Source organism: Sparus aurata, chromosome 15 (genome assembly GCF_900880675.1).
Source record: "Sparus aurata chromosome 15, fSpaAur1.1, whole genome shotgun sequence".
NCBI classification, from domain to species: Eukaryota; Metazoa; Chordata; class Actinopteri; order Spariformes; family Sparidae; genus Sparus; species Sparus aurata.
Genome location: NC_044201.1, coordinates 4,794,068 through 4,811,582, shown reverse-complemented (window position 1 = coordinate 4,811,582; position 17,515 = coordinate 4,794,068). Strand labels below are relative to the sequence as shown.

At 40.9% G+C, this 17,515-nt stretch overlaps 1 protein-coding gene and 1 long non-coding RNA gene across 2 annotated transcripts; one reads left to right on the top strand and one right to left on the bottom strand.

Annotated features, from left to right (window-relative positions):
• Positions 1–851: 851 nt before the first annotated feature.
• cep68 (centrosomal protein 68) lies at positions 852–16,111 on the bottom strand. The gene is given in 9 exon segments (XM_030442636.1): positions 852–2,604; positions 2,700–2,796; positions 3,440–3,562; positions 3,740–3,939; positions 4,829–5,033; positions 6,457–7,509; positions 8,248–8,543; positions 8,637–8,723; positions 15,972–16,111. Coding segments are annotated over 7 exon segments (2,118 nt in total). The 5' UTR covers positions 8,512–8,543; positions 8,637–8,723; positions 15,972–16,111; the 3' UTR covers positions 852–2,428.
• On the top strand, positions 4,100–14,207 carry LOC115597055 (uncharacterized). The gene is made up of 3 exons (XR_003987007.1): positions 4,100–4,213; positions 4,919–5,092; positions 13,671–14,207. It is a non-coding gene; the product is annotated as an uncharacterized LOC115597055 (long non-coding RNA).
• Positions 16,112–17,515: the final 1,404 nt, after the last annotated feature.

Below are 17,515 nucleotides of genomic sequence, written 5' to 3'. Positions count from 1 at the left end.
TTCATGGCTTCTAAGGTTTGTACATTTACAGCACGATGAAAACATACAGTTTTCAGTAGGCCTATCATATAACCACTAGGTCCAATCTACAGATATGGACAATACAATAAAATACATTCATCACACCCCACATAGCACAATAATGGCCCCTGATCATGAGTAATCTGTGGATTGGGTGGTCCGGGTCATAAAACTAAACATTGTGATCAGTATCAGATGGGCTGCTGGTGGGTGAATAACACATGTCATTAATGAGGAAAACATCACATAACATGAACTATAAGAAACACTTAAGTGCGTCTCTCCATTAACAGAGCTGTGCACAATTACGCACGCAGCACATCAGTTTAACTTCATTATTTAAATCTGTCCACAAATGTTTGTTCTGTGCTATAGTATGAATATATATAGATAATGGCATTTTTAGCAGGAATGTATCTGATGTCTCTCGTCTCTGCACATCTCCAGCATTCTTCCTGGTGTGTTTTTGACTTCTCCTGTTTTTGACCCCGTTTTGGATACTTAACCCTCTTGCCCAGCCATTGGGATTTATTTGCCTGATCTGTCTGTGGATTTGCTGTGTACAGATTCATTTTTTGGCAAGTGAACTTTCTTTTTCAGAAAAAAACCCAAGTGTCTCCGAGTCGTGCTATTGGGTTTAAACCTGTGTGCAACACTGCATGGGGAACATGGTCGCCATCATAATTGGCCACTCATCCAGCATGGAATCTATGGTAAGGTCTTTGAAATAATGGGGTAGTCAGACATGAATTGTCAGTGAAGCCCCCTCTCTAGTCTCTCTGAATGTGCATACAAAACAGCAGACAATATGGCACACAAGACAAGAGGCATGATTTCAAACAATATTATTTATTTACTGGCATTGATTGAATAACATGATGGTACAAAGTTTGAGCTTTCCAAATGACAAAAAGTGGATAAATCCAGCCTTGTTTATGTCTCCAGAGACTACAGTTTGGGCTATTTTAGGAAGAAAGTACTTTGAATAAGTGCTTAGCAATATATCAATATTTTATTGTTATCACAATGACTATATATGGTCTTCAGTTGGATATTGTTTTGTGGTGATATGGCAGAAGTCCTTTTTATTGCTGGTGTTCAAGGCTGGATGGCAGTAAAGCGACACAATTTTGTCACCCAGTCCTAGCATTTATGAATAGAAGTGCTTTTCAGGAGCTCTCCTAATATCAAGATATGTATAAGTGGTGTATCAGGATGTGGCCTAAAAATGCTGACGTTGTATTGTCCAGGTTGCAGATCTTAGTAAAATCAGTGACTGATTCTAGAAAGAGATATTATGGTGGATCACTGTTTAATATTGTGAGCACCACATTCACTTCTATGGTATTGTACTGGGGGCAGAAGGCTCAGAGACAGATATCTCCAAAGCTGGACAAATAAACCCAAAAGTATCTGACTGGAGCATAGAGAGAAATGTTATTTTGTGATTTGGGTAAACTGACCAACTCAACAAACAACACTGACATCAGTGAGAACAGATCAAAATATGTTTTAAAAGAGCTGGTGTTATGTTACACTTAGAAAGAGTTAAAAAGTTTTTGATTCCTGTGAGAAAGAAGTTGTAAAAAAATCAGATCCTTCCAGCATACTCCAGCTGGCGATTCAGAGTTCTTGCTACTGCTCTGTGGACTCTGTAACTTCATTTCAGAGTCAGATGGTACACTGTGTCCACGTCTGTAAAGGAAGAAGAGACACGTAAATAAAAGAAATACAGAAATGCAAAATGTGCCTGTAATCGGGGGAAGCTTCGTAGTCCACAAAACGTTTCTGGAGCTTCTTAGCAAAACAGTGTTGCAGCGTTCTCTGAAACAACTGGAGTAGTTGGGGACATATTTTATGAATGTAAAAAAAACTCCATGTCTGGATGAGTGGAGAGATGAGTTCAACAAAGATTTCTATTCTTCAGCAATAATTGGAGGTGAGCTTTTAAGTTTCTGTCAACAATAGTATGCTAGCAAGTAATGTTAGCCTCAAGGGACATAATAATTTACCATTGCTTGGCTGCACTGTCAACTGCTCCATGATGCCTCTTTGATTGGTTGTTGTAGAGCAATAGAATTTAGAATAGTTAGAATAGAATAGTTTGTTAATGTTGTCAGTTGTTTAGGAACATGCTGCAACACTCATTTGCTGTGTAGCTCCAGAAGGTTTTTGCAGGACTTCTATTCTGAATGTTTGACCCTCCCTGATGACTCTGAAAATCTCTCCATTACAGTGATAAACAAACATCATGTTATAATATACATATCCAACCGGTATGTTGTTCATATTTTGGAACTTAAGTGCCTTGTATTAATATGCAGAATGTTTGGAAGAAAGTGAGAAAACAGAAATAAATAAGTGGAATAAATCATGTACTTATATACATATGGATCATGCAGTCTGTTTATAAAGTGAGCCCCTGGACCCCAACAGGGCTGAGGTCTTCCTCTCCGCTCTTCTGGCCTGGACTGGGCTGAGTCAGGGTGTCCATAGCAGACAGGATGGAGGAGAAAAAGTGCTCTGTGTGGGCCTCCAGAGCTCCGGTCTGCCTCTCGATCAACAGCAGGGTGTCTCTTAAAACTGGAGAAGGGATGAGAGAACGCAAAAAGATTTTGTGGTGAGACAATGAGATGACTGTAGAGGATTTCATCTCATAAAGAATGTAAGAGACTGACATGGAGATGTGGTGTTGATGCAGCTGAGGAGAAGCTGTCCGGTGTGCAGAACAGAGGTGGTCAGGAACTGATGGCTGCTCACTTCTCTTTGAAAACTCTGACAACAAGACCATCACATTATTCTGTTAGCTTAACACTATGCCTTTAGAGTAAATATGAACATTAAGTGCCAACATTTAGCATTTAATAAACCAGAGGCTGTGTCACTTATTAATTATTAGACCAAATGTGAAATGTGGTGACAATCTTCACTCTTGTTCCTAAGTCATGGTATTGAATAACTGCCAAAATCTAGTCATAGTCACTATGTAGTCATAGTGAAGTTGACCTTTGACCTCTTGGATATACAGGATAAAATGTCATCACTTCATTATCATCCTCATTTTATCCTGTTAGATATCTCTGTTAAACATTACAATTATCAAATACATTTTCATTTTTGAGTTATGGCCGAAAACATGTTTTGTGAGTTTATGAGTCCAAGTGGACATTTGTGAGAAATCTGAAGAATGAGACAGATCACCTGAAAACATAATGCCTCCAGCCGCTCCAACAGCAAAGAGGAATACAAATAAGTCCCAAGATTACATTTCATTCAGTCTGGATAACAGACAAGGGGGGCTCAAATTTGGATGACATTTTTTTCATTCTTTCTTTTTGTGTCTTTTCTATCAGACACAGAATAGAAGGTACAGAACAGTGTGTGTCTGCATTCATCCTGTAGTAATACAGGGCCTCACCTGGTATTCAGCCAAGGACGACCTCACACTGTCTATGTCCACAGTGGGTGCAGCCAGCAGCTCCATCTTCTCTGATACTGTACAGAGCCACTGGATGAGCTGCTCCAGGTGTGAACAGAACACCTGGAACATACACAGCATTGATAGCTGCCTTTAAAATGTGCACAAACTACAATAATTACACCCTGCAGGCAAAACACTCAGTGTTACTATGACAGCAGTATGTTCCACTGCATCATAATGACTTATCTTACACTTTGGCAGACTACAGACAGATGTCGGATCAGATGGTGTCTCTACCTGGATGTGCTGCATTAGGGAGTCACTTTGCTCCTGGTTCTCCTGGTTGTTCCTTTGGCTGCAAGGCATGGCGAGACCACACAGCTGCTCCACCAAAGCCTCCAGCTCCCTGAGACCGGGCCGATTTAGTCCCTCTACAACAGGCTCCAGCCAGGCTCCAGAGCTTCCCCTCACTGCCTCAGAGCCCCTGTGATCAGCTGCTGATGGACAGGAGAAGGAGTTTTGGCTTATTGAAGATGTCATTTGTTTCAGTGACCACAAACTGAACTCAATTACCTCCACTGTGTGTTTTGCTGAGGGCAGACATCTCAGACACAGACCTTGTTCAAAAGATAATCAAACTCCCCCATAGAAATGGTACATTCTGGGGGATGGGCCACTTCAGTGCACCTAATCAAGCCACCTGTTATCCCCTATATAGCTGAACTCCTGCCACACAGCCATCTTTTGTCCCTCAGTATGGTGTGTGTACAAGTAAGTAATGTCATGACTTCTTGTTTGTTGATGTGATGTTTACTTTAGTGTTGTACACATTATGGCACCTGCTGTTGGGTTGTTGATCACATATGTTGGGAGGTTGGTCCACTGGGTGCTCTATTTACTGATAATGTTGGTTGACTGTCACTTATGATGCACTTATGGTTTTACCAAACAGCCCTTTGATTAAATCAAATATAATTTACCATTATGAATTTCCTTTGCACAGTCACCAGCCTGAGTTTTTAAATAATTATATCTTTTGTTTATTTCCTTTATAGGAAACCACACATAATTAACTGTTTGCTCAATCTACAATAAAATAATTGAACAAAATCTGAACTCCTGAACTTTGATTCTAATAGATCGGCTATGGTGGGTTAGTTTCCCTACACTGGCAACAGTTTTTCAGGATAGCCTGAGTCAGCCAATCGTTCTTTAGAGACCTCTTAAACTTGGACAAATGAAAACAAAAACTGTCTATGCAGAGATACTGTACCACTAGAGAGAAAGTGAGACATTATGATCTGTTGTACTTTTGCTGAACTGACCCGTTGAGAGCGTTTTTTGCCCAAAATATGAACACTTATCAAATACTTTAATTGTAAGTACCTGTCTGAGCAGCACTCATCTCCTCTCTGCCACTCTTATCTTTTCCTTCATGTGTGTCTTGACTGATGCCCTCTGGCTCTTTGACTCCAGCTTCCTGTTTCTCAGGGAGGGTGATGGAGGAGTTGATGATGGAGGTGGTGACTGACCCCAGAGACTCCAAACTGGCTGTGACAGTCTGGCTCAGCTGGGCTGTCATCTACCTCATCTGCACAAAGGGACCAAACACAAGCTAAAACAGCCACACACCACCGTCCAACATTTACAGTAGGTTTCAGAGTCTTTCCTTCTAGAAAAGCAAGTGAATATAAGACAAAAGCACTGTCAAAAGAAGTTTGCCTTGTGGTGAACCAGTAGCAGTTTCTAAAAGACATCCCAGGAGAGGAAACAATGCCAAACATCTGAGTTCAGCTAAGAAATACCAGAATTTTACAGTGGATGACTGAAAAAGTCCAGTTACTGATGAATCCAAGTTAGAGCTTTATGACAGTAACAGAAGGGTGTTTGTAAGAAGATTAATGGGAAAGCAACATAGTGTTTCAAACCTACAGGTAAACATTATGGGAATATTCAAGTCTGGTCAAAAGTCAAAGTCAAAGCTTAGACAGAACAACTTAAAAACCAAAGAAGACCAAGGACTCCTGACTGCCGTTGACTGTCCTCCACAGTCAACTGATCTCAACTCCACTGAACATTTATTGGGCACTTGAAGACTGAGAATGTGCCACATCACATCAGTGTGATTGGAGGCTAACATTCAAGGATGTTAATGGGGCCTCCGAATGCACCATCAAGGAGATTTTGGATAGAAGTCCCTTCTAAAAAAATGACTGCAGCATCACACAACATTGGTGTAAGTGAAGTGAACTGACATTTTACTGTGAAGAAACATCTACTTTAAAGCTGGGGTTGGTAAGATTGAAAAACCACCAAGCCCAGACTAGATTTGTAAAGTATTCAGCCAGTAAATCTGGCCCCGGTCTCTCTCCAAAGCCACTTCCCCCCAAACCATGAACAACAGCCAAAAACTGACTCTTGTTTCACCTCTTGACCTGTCCAACTTCTTTTTGTTTGTAGCCGTCTTTGTTTGGTCTTTCTTTTCTTGCTCTGTTTGGCAGTGCAAGCTGCTGTAGATACAGCTGCCAATGAAAAGAATGGCTATAGTTTCTCTGCCATTCTTGTTCGTAAACAATGAGCTCACTAACTACACAGATCCAGCAGTGCGCCATGTAGTTCAGTCACACACAATGAGTGATGGAGGGAGTCAGTGCAGGGTTGGGCAGGTAAGACTGATAGACAGGTAGGCTGTCTATACAATATCTTCGGGCCTCTGAAATGGACTGGATGAAGTTATAACAGCCCTGGCGCTGCTACAGACCATGGATTCTCCTCCCTTTTCTTCAAAAGCCTTTCAGATCTCGATTGCCGTCTGGATGTTTAAAGATTTTCTACAAAGACAATAAAAAATGCTTCTGAACAGAATTACCAACCCCACCTTTAACCAGTCGTTAAGTGTCCAAAATGAATGCAATCTAAACACATACTCTTTGGAAAAAAAAGCAATGTACGAGTCATTTGTTGTGAATGGGTTTCAACATGCTAACTAGTCCCTGAGTGTCTTCAACACTGACCTGTCTGGATAGCAGCTGCAGCTCCTCCAGCTTCTCTGGAAGAGGATGGAACTCCTCGTCCACCTCTGCACACACACACCTGGACTGTGGAAGAAGACCGGTGGAGCGGATAAAAGCAGCAGAGGTGGAAGAGGACAGTGCATGGTGTTGATAATGGTGACAATCAATTTTGTACCGATTCAGTCCACCTCTGTATTTACTGGCGTCCAGATTGTCCCTTGACAACACCACTGGATCTGTCGAGGCACTTGAGGGCAGACCATCACATGACACATGACCCGCACTAACATTGCTTCTCTCTCTGGAATGCCTTGTGCTGCTCCTAGTAAAGTCCAACCCTGACAGGCTGGTAGAGCTACAGAAGTTAGTCAGGTCAATCCCTGAGTCCTGCATGTTTGGATCTGTTTGGAGGAGAGACTCTGCCTGCAGCTCGGAGCTGTTCCACTTAGTGACCACCTCTCCGGCTCTCAGGGGGTAGGTGTAATCCAGCAGGGCCTGGTAGTCCCTGTTTGGGTCCCAGCCTGCAGAGTGCAAGTCTGGAGTTTGAGACAAAGTTTTATGGATGGCACAGGCCCAGTAGTTCGCCTGATGGGGAGTCATTGGGTGTCCTTTTGATTGTCCTCTAGAAGAGAACAGTTTGGTATCTCCCCCATTTTCTCCTTCCTTCCCTCTGTGCCTGAGTTGAGAGTGGCCTTGCCTGTAGTACCCTGACAGAGGGCTGTAGGTGGGATACAGAACAGTGGAGGACAGTGGCTGCCTCAGGGGAAGGTTTAGTCTCTGAACCTCCAGAACGGAGTTTGAGAGACTCTGTTGAGCTGATCTGCTGTTCTGAGGAAAAGGTGATCCAAAAGTGGGTTCTTCATGGCTTAACCTGGTCCTAAGCTTTGAGACACTGAGGGGTGAGCCGAGGTCCTCTCTAGAGGCTGAGGGAAAGCAGATGTCACTGTGAGGGGGGCTGAAACTCTCCGGGATCAGCTCTGATCTTGCGCTAGTCAAGTCCATGTCAGCGTGTTGCTGATGTTCTTCTCTTCTGCTCAAACTCAGTTGGTTCTCCTAGAAGGCACAAAACTGAAAGACTTAAAAAAAAGGATATTGGCTGACTTAATCTGTCTGTTAAAGAAAAGGCTTTCTGGCATTTAGACATACTATACTAAACTTATGTACACGTTTTGCAATTCAAATACAACAGGGGCATAACAGATAGAATCACAAGAGGATTTTGGCTGCAAAACCTGCACACATTAGAGAAAAAGGAACAAGTACAGTTCTTAATGCAACCGTAAACATGACAGTATAAGAATATTTGCGATACTGTGAATTTAAAAGGAAGAGAAAAACAAAAAACAAGAATAAAGTCAATATGTTTTAAGTAGAAAGAAGTCTTTTTGCTCATAAAAATTTCATTAACAGACAAAGTCTTGTCTGATCAATGTATCAAATTATGAGAGATGAACGTTTTCAATTCTAAAAGATATTTTACTAAATAGGTGAGAGCATGTCAGACCTTTTAACTGTACAATATTGTGGACAGTCAGAATTTGCAAAAAAAATGCACATGTAGTCCAATCATTACATCAACATGTTGTTCTTGAAATATACACTTAAAACTTTTTTTTTGTAGTATCATGACTCCTTCTTGTTATAACTCAATTGTTGTGATATTTTCTCATACATTTACAACTTTGTCATAACTTTTCTGATAAAAGTATGGCTTTATCCAGATTGTTTTCCTGAAATATTTTAACTTAAGTACTGTCCTCTAAAAAGGCATTCACTCTCTGTTCTCCTCACCTTCTCTGTGTTGTCCTGTGATGTTGGATATGTCTTCTTTAAGATGGATGCATGTTGTTCTGCAGAGAACAGAGGCTTTCTCTTTACATATTGTCTATCTGTCAGATACCTGGAGTTGGGGGGTGCCATAGTTACACTTTTGTGTGGCCCCTCTTTGTCTCTTGTCTTGTCCCTCTCACAGTCTTTTGAACTCTGGCATCTCCTGCTATGTTTAAACTCTGGGACATGCATCTTCCACCGCTGGCTGTGTCCACTGGCTTCCATTGGACAAAGGAAATGTAGCAAGGTCCTGTCAACTAAAGGAATAAAAAAAATCACTAACTTTTAGTTTTATAAAATGCAAATTCTTATATTCATTGATTTTATTATCATTATCTTTTTTTTTTTACCTTAAAGCTATGTGGTATTGACTTCTTTGTCCAGTGTTTTCGTAACAACATACACATAATGTTACTGAGTTGAGGCACACAGGAGCGCTGTAATCACATAGGGAGGAAGTCGTGTAAGAGTCACATATTCACTATCAACTTGACAGAACATGTTGAATATTTCTGACCTAAAGCAACACATACACAACACACATTTAAACATTTAATTTCTCTTAAAACCAAAACATGTGATAGGAGTCATTATAAATTACTGTTTAATTAAGACATTTTACTCCACACACACAGGCTTTAAAGCTGCATTAATGAGTTTTGGCCTTGTGTGGGCCCAAACAACAACAAGACACCCAAATCAGTTAGCGCTGAAACAATACATCAATAAGCAGAAAATTATTTAATAATTATTAAAATTAGTAACTTTTTAAGTAATTTATCAAGATGCATTTTAAGTGGTATCAGCTACTCAAATGTTAGGATGCAACATGATTAAACAATTGATATTTCGGATTGATTTTGAAAATAATCAGAAGAAATGAATTTCTCAGTTAATTCTAAAAAATAAATAAAATTCTATACCTGAATCTGGCAAAGGCCAAAAATCTTATGCTGCGAATTGGCCCAAACCAGATCTGAACATTTTATTTTGAACTCTTCAGCATTCATTTAGGCATCTGTTTTTGTCCACCTAATGAGTCCAATATTTACTTGCCTTTAGCTGTTTTTGCTCTCCTGACGCCTCAGAAAAAATTCTGAATATTGGATCAAATAGCAGGTGTGCTGTAAAGCCAAAACTATGAGCTAAAAGAGTCTATAGAGTAGAGCTATACTGATATGTTGGCCTGTCTGATTCACCTGTCAATATACTGATTTGAGAAGTAGAAATAGTAGAATAGCTAGGCACTGTATGTAGCCACACCTACGGTATAGCAGGAAGGTACATGATATGCAGACAGGTGTGGGGCCTTGAGTATACAAGAAATATTCATTTGTATCTGATGGAATACAGGCCCCAGGTCAAGTAAGGAGTGTGTAATGTTTGGTTTAACTCCAAAGTAAAAACAGTATTGTATAAAACTCACCATAAAAGGTGTTTTTTGTTAGAAAAGCAGATTTTTGAGTCTCAATCCAAAATCTTTAAATAATAACATAACATCAGGACATTTATGATATGTGGTTATGTGCAAAAAAATGTCAAAATACACAAGCTTGTTTGGTATTCAAAATATAAATATCAGTCAGGCTATACTAAAGACCACTGTAGAACTGCAGAGCTGATGGTGATGTCTGTGAAATGACATCTTTCACATTACACATTATTTGATCTACTGCAAACACAAAAATATTTGTTGTATCTTTGAGTGTTCAACTGACACTCCAGATGGTTTATTACATGGAACCATTTGGCAAGGTGCTGTTACAACCTCAACCAATCAGATTAACAGTAGGAGAGCACTACTCTTAGCAAGCAAAAACATGACCATCTGAAAAATCCTTCAGTATCATTCTTTGCCCTTCTTTTAATTAAATAAACAATCCAGTTCTCATATAACTGATCCTCTAGCAGCTACTCTAACCCCTTGAGAAATTTCCAAACAAACACTGACATCCTCTTGCTGGTTGACTCACCAAAACCATGGCTATAGCTGCTGGTTGTTCATCGAAACAGCATTTGGTTGAACCACCATGGTTTGGACACAAGTACATAGTTTGAAACCTGGCAAGCGCGCCTTGTTTTCAATCTACTCAAATTCTTCCATGTGAGCCCCCTCCTCCGTGACCTCCACTGGCTTCCTGCTGCAGCCCGCATCTGATTCAAGATGATGGTACTGGCCTTCAACGGAACTGCACCCGTCTACCTCCAAACGCTGGTCAGACCACACGCACTTCAATCCACTACATCAGCTGGCCAGATGGTACCGCCATCACTGAGAGCAGACAAAGCTCACTCAGCAAAGTAACGACTCTTCTCTGTTCTGGCGCCTCAGTGGTGGAACAAACTCCGGACCAATGTCAGGAAAGCAGAGTGACTCACCATCTTGCATGACAAATGTACTTAGTGTAAGTCACTTTGGACAAAAGCGTCTGCTAAATGCCCTAAATGTAAATGTTAATGCTAGATGGATTTGTTAAATCATGTGATCACATGATCTCACCGATCCAGCTGCCTTGCAGAGTAATTTGAGAGTAGCTTTAAACAGACAATATAATTATAGCTACAATATGCACTGTAATTTAGACTTAAAATCCAGGGACACCCAGGAATATATACAAGTTTTAAAACAATTTTTCCAGTAAACACTTGTTCCAGATAAACAAATATAGATAAGTGGCACATAAACATTTTCAGTTGTGAAATGCAGAATACCTCTACCTGTTGTTGTGGGGTCACTAAGCGGCAGGCCTGATAAAGCATCCTGTTGGGTCTGGATGATATGCTCTCTCCTCACCTGACTGATCTCATTAAGACTGCATGTTCAGACCTGTCTGTGGTCACCTGACCAACCAGGAAGATCAGTGTTTGTCCAGTGGGTCGCTGACACGGCAGCGTTTTCAGAGCATGTCGAGACTATTTAAGTCTAGCACACTATAAAAGGCGCAGTGGGAATTGGAGAATTATAGTTGATTGTTGTGTGTCATTTTCCCTGGTTTCAAACTCTGACGCTCAGGGTTAACCCACAGTGTCAGCATTTAATGACCTGGGAATGAGACTCAACAATTGGTTGGCTTGTTTGGTCCGCACACCAACAACCAGTCGAGGTTTTAGGATCAGACCCACTGAAGGCATAACAAATCCATTTATAAAGGTAAAAACATTCTATAGAGCCGATAGGTTCACCATGTATTCTCCTCTCTTTTTATTTTGGATTTGGGGTGGTAGCTGGACCTCTCAAACACTCCCCCATTGTGATGGTGAACCTGGTTTCTATGGTGATGGCCGAGAAGAGGGTGGTACAAGACTCAAGAGACCCCAAGATTGGCGAACCTTTTTCTTTGTTCAACTGGAACGCTCTCTCACTCATCGAAACAGCATTTGGTTGAACCACCATGGTTTGGACACAAGTACATAGTTTGAAACCTGGCAAGCGCGCCTTGTTTTCAATCTACTCAAATTCTTCCATGTGAGCCCCCTCCTCCGTGACCTCCACTGGCTTCCTGCTGCAGCCCGCATCTGATTCAAGATGATGGTACTGGCCTTCAACGGAACTGCACCCGTCTACCTCCAAACGCTGGTCAGACCACACGCACTTCAATCCACTACATCAGCTGGCCAGATGGTACCGCCATCACTGAGAGCAGACAAAGCTCACTCAGCAAAGTAACGACTCTTCTCTGTTCTGGCGCCTCAGTGGTGGAACAAACTCCGGACCAATGTCAGGAAAGCAGAGTGACTCACCATCTTGCATGACAAATGTACTTATTGTAAGTCACTTTGGACAAAAGCGTCTGCTAAATGCCCTAAATGTAAATGTTAATGCTAGATGGATTTGTTAAATCATGTGATCACATGATCTCACCGATCCAGCTGCCTTGCAGAGTAATTTGAGAGTAGCTTTAAACAGACAATATAATTATAGCTACAATATGCACTGTAATTTAGACTTAAAATCCAGGGACACCCAGGAATATATACAAGTTTTAAAACAATTTTTCCAGTAAACACTTGTTCCAGATAAACAAATATAGATAAGTGGCACATAAACATTTTCAGTTGTGAAATGCAGAATACCTCTACCTGTTGTTGTGGGGTCACTAAGCGGCAGGCCTGATAAAGCATCCTGTTGGGTCTGGATGATATGCTCTCTCCTCACCTGACTGATCTCATTAAGACTGCATGTTCAGACCTGTCTGTGGTCACCTGACCAACCAGGAAGAACAGTGTTTGTCCAGTGGGTCGCTGACACGGCAGCGTTTTCAGAGCATGTCGAGACTATTTAAGTCTAGCGCACCATAAAAGGCGCAGTGGGAATTGGAGAATTATAGTTGATTGTTGTGTGTCATTTTCCCTGGTTTCAAACTCTGACGCTCAGGGTTAACCCACAGTGTCAGCATTTAATGACCTGGGAATGAGACTCAACAATTGGTTGGCTTGTTTGGTCCGCACACCAACAACCAGTCGAGTACTGTTTTAGGATCAGACCCACTGAAGGCATAACAAATCCATTTATGAAGGTAAAAACATTCTATAGAGCCGATAGGTTCACCATGTATTCTCCTGTCTTTTTATTTTGGATTTGGGGTGGTAGCTGGACCTCTCAAACACTCCCCCATTGTGAAGGTGAACCTGGTTTCCATGGTGATGGCCGAGAAGAGGGTGGTACAAGACTCAAGAGACCCCGAGATTGGCTAACCTTTTTCTTTGTTCAACTGGAACGCTCTCTCACTGCTAGCATTTATAGTATAATGATTTACTGCAAAACCATTCGGCACTTACTTATCTTTGATCCTGTCCATGTGGTTGCAGCAACAACCACACAGACAGTCACAGTCACCTGCTGCAGTATGTGCCCCTGAATAAAAGTGATCTCAGCAGTATCACTATCAAACATATTAAACCTAAAGCTTAAAACCGCTGCAAGGGACTCTCAATTTGTGTTAATTTTAGCAGACCATGTGGACAAAACATGGTATAAGCATCAACACCTTGTGTGTAAAGATGCTCATTATTCCAGGTGTGCATTTGTTTAGGAACAATTTTTCAAACACAGCTGTTAATAGGGCATACAGTGATGAGGTCATTCATCTATTTGAGGTTATCTAAGATTAATAACTGTAAAAAAAAAAAAAACAGAGGAAACTTTGTTTTAGTGCAATAACACAAAATTACACTTCTTCACTCAGGCTGTGAGGACGCTCATCCTCATCACTCCACCATAAAAAATTGTTTAAATTTTCTTATTTATACGACTCAGATAAGTCTGAATCAAACCCAATGATATGCATTAAGAATAACTATGATAAGCATACATAAATAGCTAGTCTTCTTGCTGATGGTCCTGTTTGGTTATGTAGGATTATCAGTGCTGCTTTAATTTGCAGGAGACTGGACCCCTTCAGCACCCCACCCTGAGAGTTGTGAAATGGCTCTCAACAAACCAGGACACCGGCTCCAGGACATCAAAAGGACCTAAACTCCAAATGGCAGGACAGTTTAGCGCAGGATGGCACCGGCCTCACTGATTAACTGTCGGCCCAGAGTTCACACACAAGTGTGAACTGCCCTCTCGGGACCTCGGACCCCAGGGTGCCATGGCCTGCGTGGATGCAACTCTACATGATTGTCTGCTAATTCACTTGACAGTCTCCTCATCCAGGGAAGAAGGAACCATCCTTGTGTTATTTTCAATTCTCTGTTTCATTTCACTGTGCCCGTTCAAAGATGTCAATGTATTAATACATCAATGAGAGTATGCTTATTATTCAAGTACCACTCTTATTTTAATCTTACACTTGTGTTTTAAATTGTGACTGTTTCATAACCAGTTAAAACTCCTTGTAGTTCACCTGTATAGCCATGGGTACATGCATGTCCAGAAACTTACAGTACCTGGATATAATACACTTTGGCTAACGTCATTCACTTTGTGTTTGAAGACAGACAGACTGTCGACAGTTATTGATGTGTCTTTTTGAACTGTTTGGGGCTGCAACTTATGTTTATTTTCCTTGTACATTAATCATCTTTTTAAACATAATCAACTAACTGTTGTTTGATCACCAGTCCAAAACCCAAAAATATGAAATTCTCTATGATATAAAACAAAGACAAGCTGAACATATTCACACGAGAGAAAATGGAACAAGCCACTGCAGAGATTACTTTTGAACTTTTTGGCATTAAAAAAGAGTTTGTTTACTGTAATGCTGCCTGCCGACTGCAGCTGGAGGGGAAAAGTACTTCATGACATCATAGAGTACACTTGGACCATTATCAGATATTGTCAAATAATGCGATATTTGCTGTCATAGGCAATATTTTTCACAATAGGGAACATCCAACTGCCAAATGATACTTCGCCTGGGAGGAACTGCTCTGACTGTATTTTCTTTTTTTAATTTAAATTATGACAGTGTTATTTCTCAACTTGCTGGCCCTCTGGAGTTTAAAAAGAAGGGAACCAGTGACAGACTGGCTGAAATGCACCTGATATTGTAGGCTGGTCTGTTGTGTGTGCTTACATTTCTAACTTAGAACTTGTTACATAATGTTATTTTTGTATTGAAAAGTGTTGCAAAGGGAGAAGTCAAGAACTGTTGTAAAGAAGTGCCAACGTATAAGCCTCTCAGTCCTGCATACTCAATCAACATGAAATACAAATGAAGCAGGATCAAATTACATACTTACACTATGGTATTAAATATATAACTATAGTACTGATATGATATAAGACAATATTGCCAATTGCAATATTTGGACTGGACAATATTGGTATAAAACATCGTTCAAGCTAATTACACAGGGGAAGGGGAAAGGAAGAGAGAAGATGATTCTCTGGTGTGTTCACTGACAGGTTGACCCTTGGTGTGTGCAGTTGCAAGATAGCTTACACCAAATGTACCTATTTGTGGGAAATAAACACCCATGTGAGCAACGGGATGATACTGTGAGAGCTTGCATATCCTCTCAAAAGGAAACTTACCCACCAGTGCTTGCCAAGAAAAGAGCACCACATTGAAAGCTCACATCTCTTTGCTTTTACCCAATATTATAGGCCAGTTTGTGTTGCCTAACGGGAACATCAGCCATAAAGCTGCATACGCTTGGCTGTGGTACTTGCGTATCAGGTGGTAACAGTGGTCATTGGTCCAAGTGGGACTGTGGAGGAAACCACGGCAACAAGCAGACTGACACCAAACCCAAGTGACCCGCACAAAGGGAGCAGCCATTGTAGTCTCCGGTGCTGGCCATCTAATGATCTGTGTCCTCGGTCTACACGTTAGGATGGCAAATTAGGAAAGACTGACTAAAACTTGTAACCGCAGCCCACAGGAAGCTGCACGGCGTGGGCTTAAAGAAGCAGCGATGTTGATGGCTTTCTAATTTCACTAATACGAGAAAATGTGCAACACGCATTAAACATTCTTTTTTTGACTCCTGCAACTAGATGAATCGGTATGTAAATTCGGTATCATGACGATCCCTCAAACTGATCTTCCTGTTTATACAATCCCTATTGAAAGCAGGCTATTTGACACTTTCCTCAACGCCCACTGTGGTCTCGGTCGGCGGAAGTCAGTTCTCACTTAACCAAATCTATCAAAGCAGCCTGACTAACAAAACTCGGGCAGCTGTGTCATCACTGCCTCTGTGTCAAAATAACACACACCACACACACTTACCGCATTTAACGCCGCAACTCAGCCGGGCGCGTGCAGTTGTTGTAGGGTCCTTCTTCACAGCTTTGTTGCTGCAGCCTCCTTCCTCTCACCGTGCTGCTTTCAAGTGCAGTTCTGCAAACCCTGCTCTGGCCGGGTCTTCTAAGAAGTCATGTAGCACAAGTCTATTATATTGGTAATTGGCAATCCGCCTATGCCGTATAGGCAGGAACTGATTGTTCAGTCAGTTCGCTAATTTGCAATAATCAGGCCACTACCTAGCCTGCTCGTCTTTTTAAGAAATGGGTGTCATACTTATTCATAGCATGTATGTAACATCTGAAGTGTGTGTGTGTGGGCAGGAGATATGATTATATTTAAAAAAAATAAAAAAGTTATAGATAAAAAGATGTTTAACAATAATAGAAAAATGTGCGCCAGTGATGTTCATGATATTACCTTTTGTTATACATATCGCAACTCCAATATTTCTGACAGCAATTGAATGCAACATAAGATACAACGAAGTTACATTTGAAGCAGGAAGAACAGGCGGATGTGCCTCTTTTCTCCCCTCTAGCGGACATAATTAGTAAAGAGCAATGTCTTGATAATATACAGTACTGACTATTGACCAGACAAAAGGCCTACAGTAAACTTCTACAAATACTACAACTATCCAATCTACCACTGCTTCTACAGTGATTGGTACTTAAGATGATGAAAAAAATCATACAATCCAGTGATAAAGATCACACAAGGTAATAAAACACTATGTTATAATGTAAAAAGATTATTGTAACAATATGAAAATCACGTTTAAACTGACGATTTTAAGAGTAATAATCTCTCATTTCCGCAATTTGGTTAAGTTGTACATTATGCCTTGGTCTAGATAGGGCAAGATTGTGTTTCTATCGAGCACGGTGGATGACATTGTGTTAAGTATCTGTACAGTAAGGAGGATTTGAGAATACACTGGGCTGTACAGAGGAAATCATTAGCATCCTGCCTCCTCCTGAGTGTCTTGCATTGGGGTCCTCACATTGTACCACAACAGGTTCAGGTTACTCACCACAGCCTTGCTCCAGTTAAATAGAGCCTTCTGCTCATATTCAGTCAAAGAAAGCTGTTGTCAGCATCTTTATTGATCATCGATTACTATCATAGGGTAACTCTATGCAGAAAGATAGGACTTCCAATACTTAGTTTCATAAAAAGTGACTTTGTTCATGAGCGCTCTCAGGGCGCCATGCAAGCTAGGACCACCAATGTTTTCGAGGAACAAGTGTGGTCTGAAAAAAATCTTGAATGATTGTGATTGAAGATCACTTAAACATCAGTGAGGCTAAAAAAAAAATGCTTAATTTCGCTGGGGAGCACAAGATTGGACTCTGGAACAATGGAGAAATGTTGTGTAGTCATTGTTGTGATGTTGCACAAGCTGATCAAAACGATGCCACAGTGAATGCCTGTCGTAATCAAAGCTTAAGGTTGTCCAACAAAATGTTAGTCTGTGACTAAACGTTATTATTTGCACCATAAAAAAATCATGGTGCATATAATCA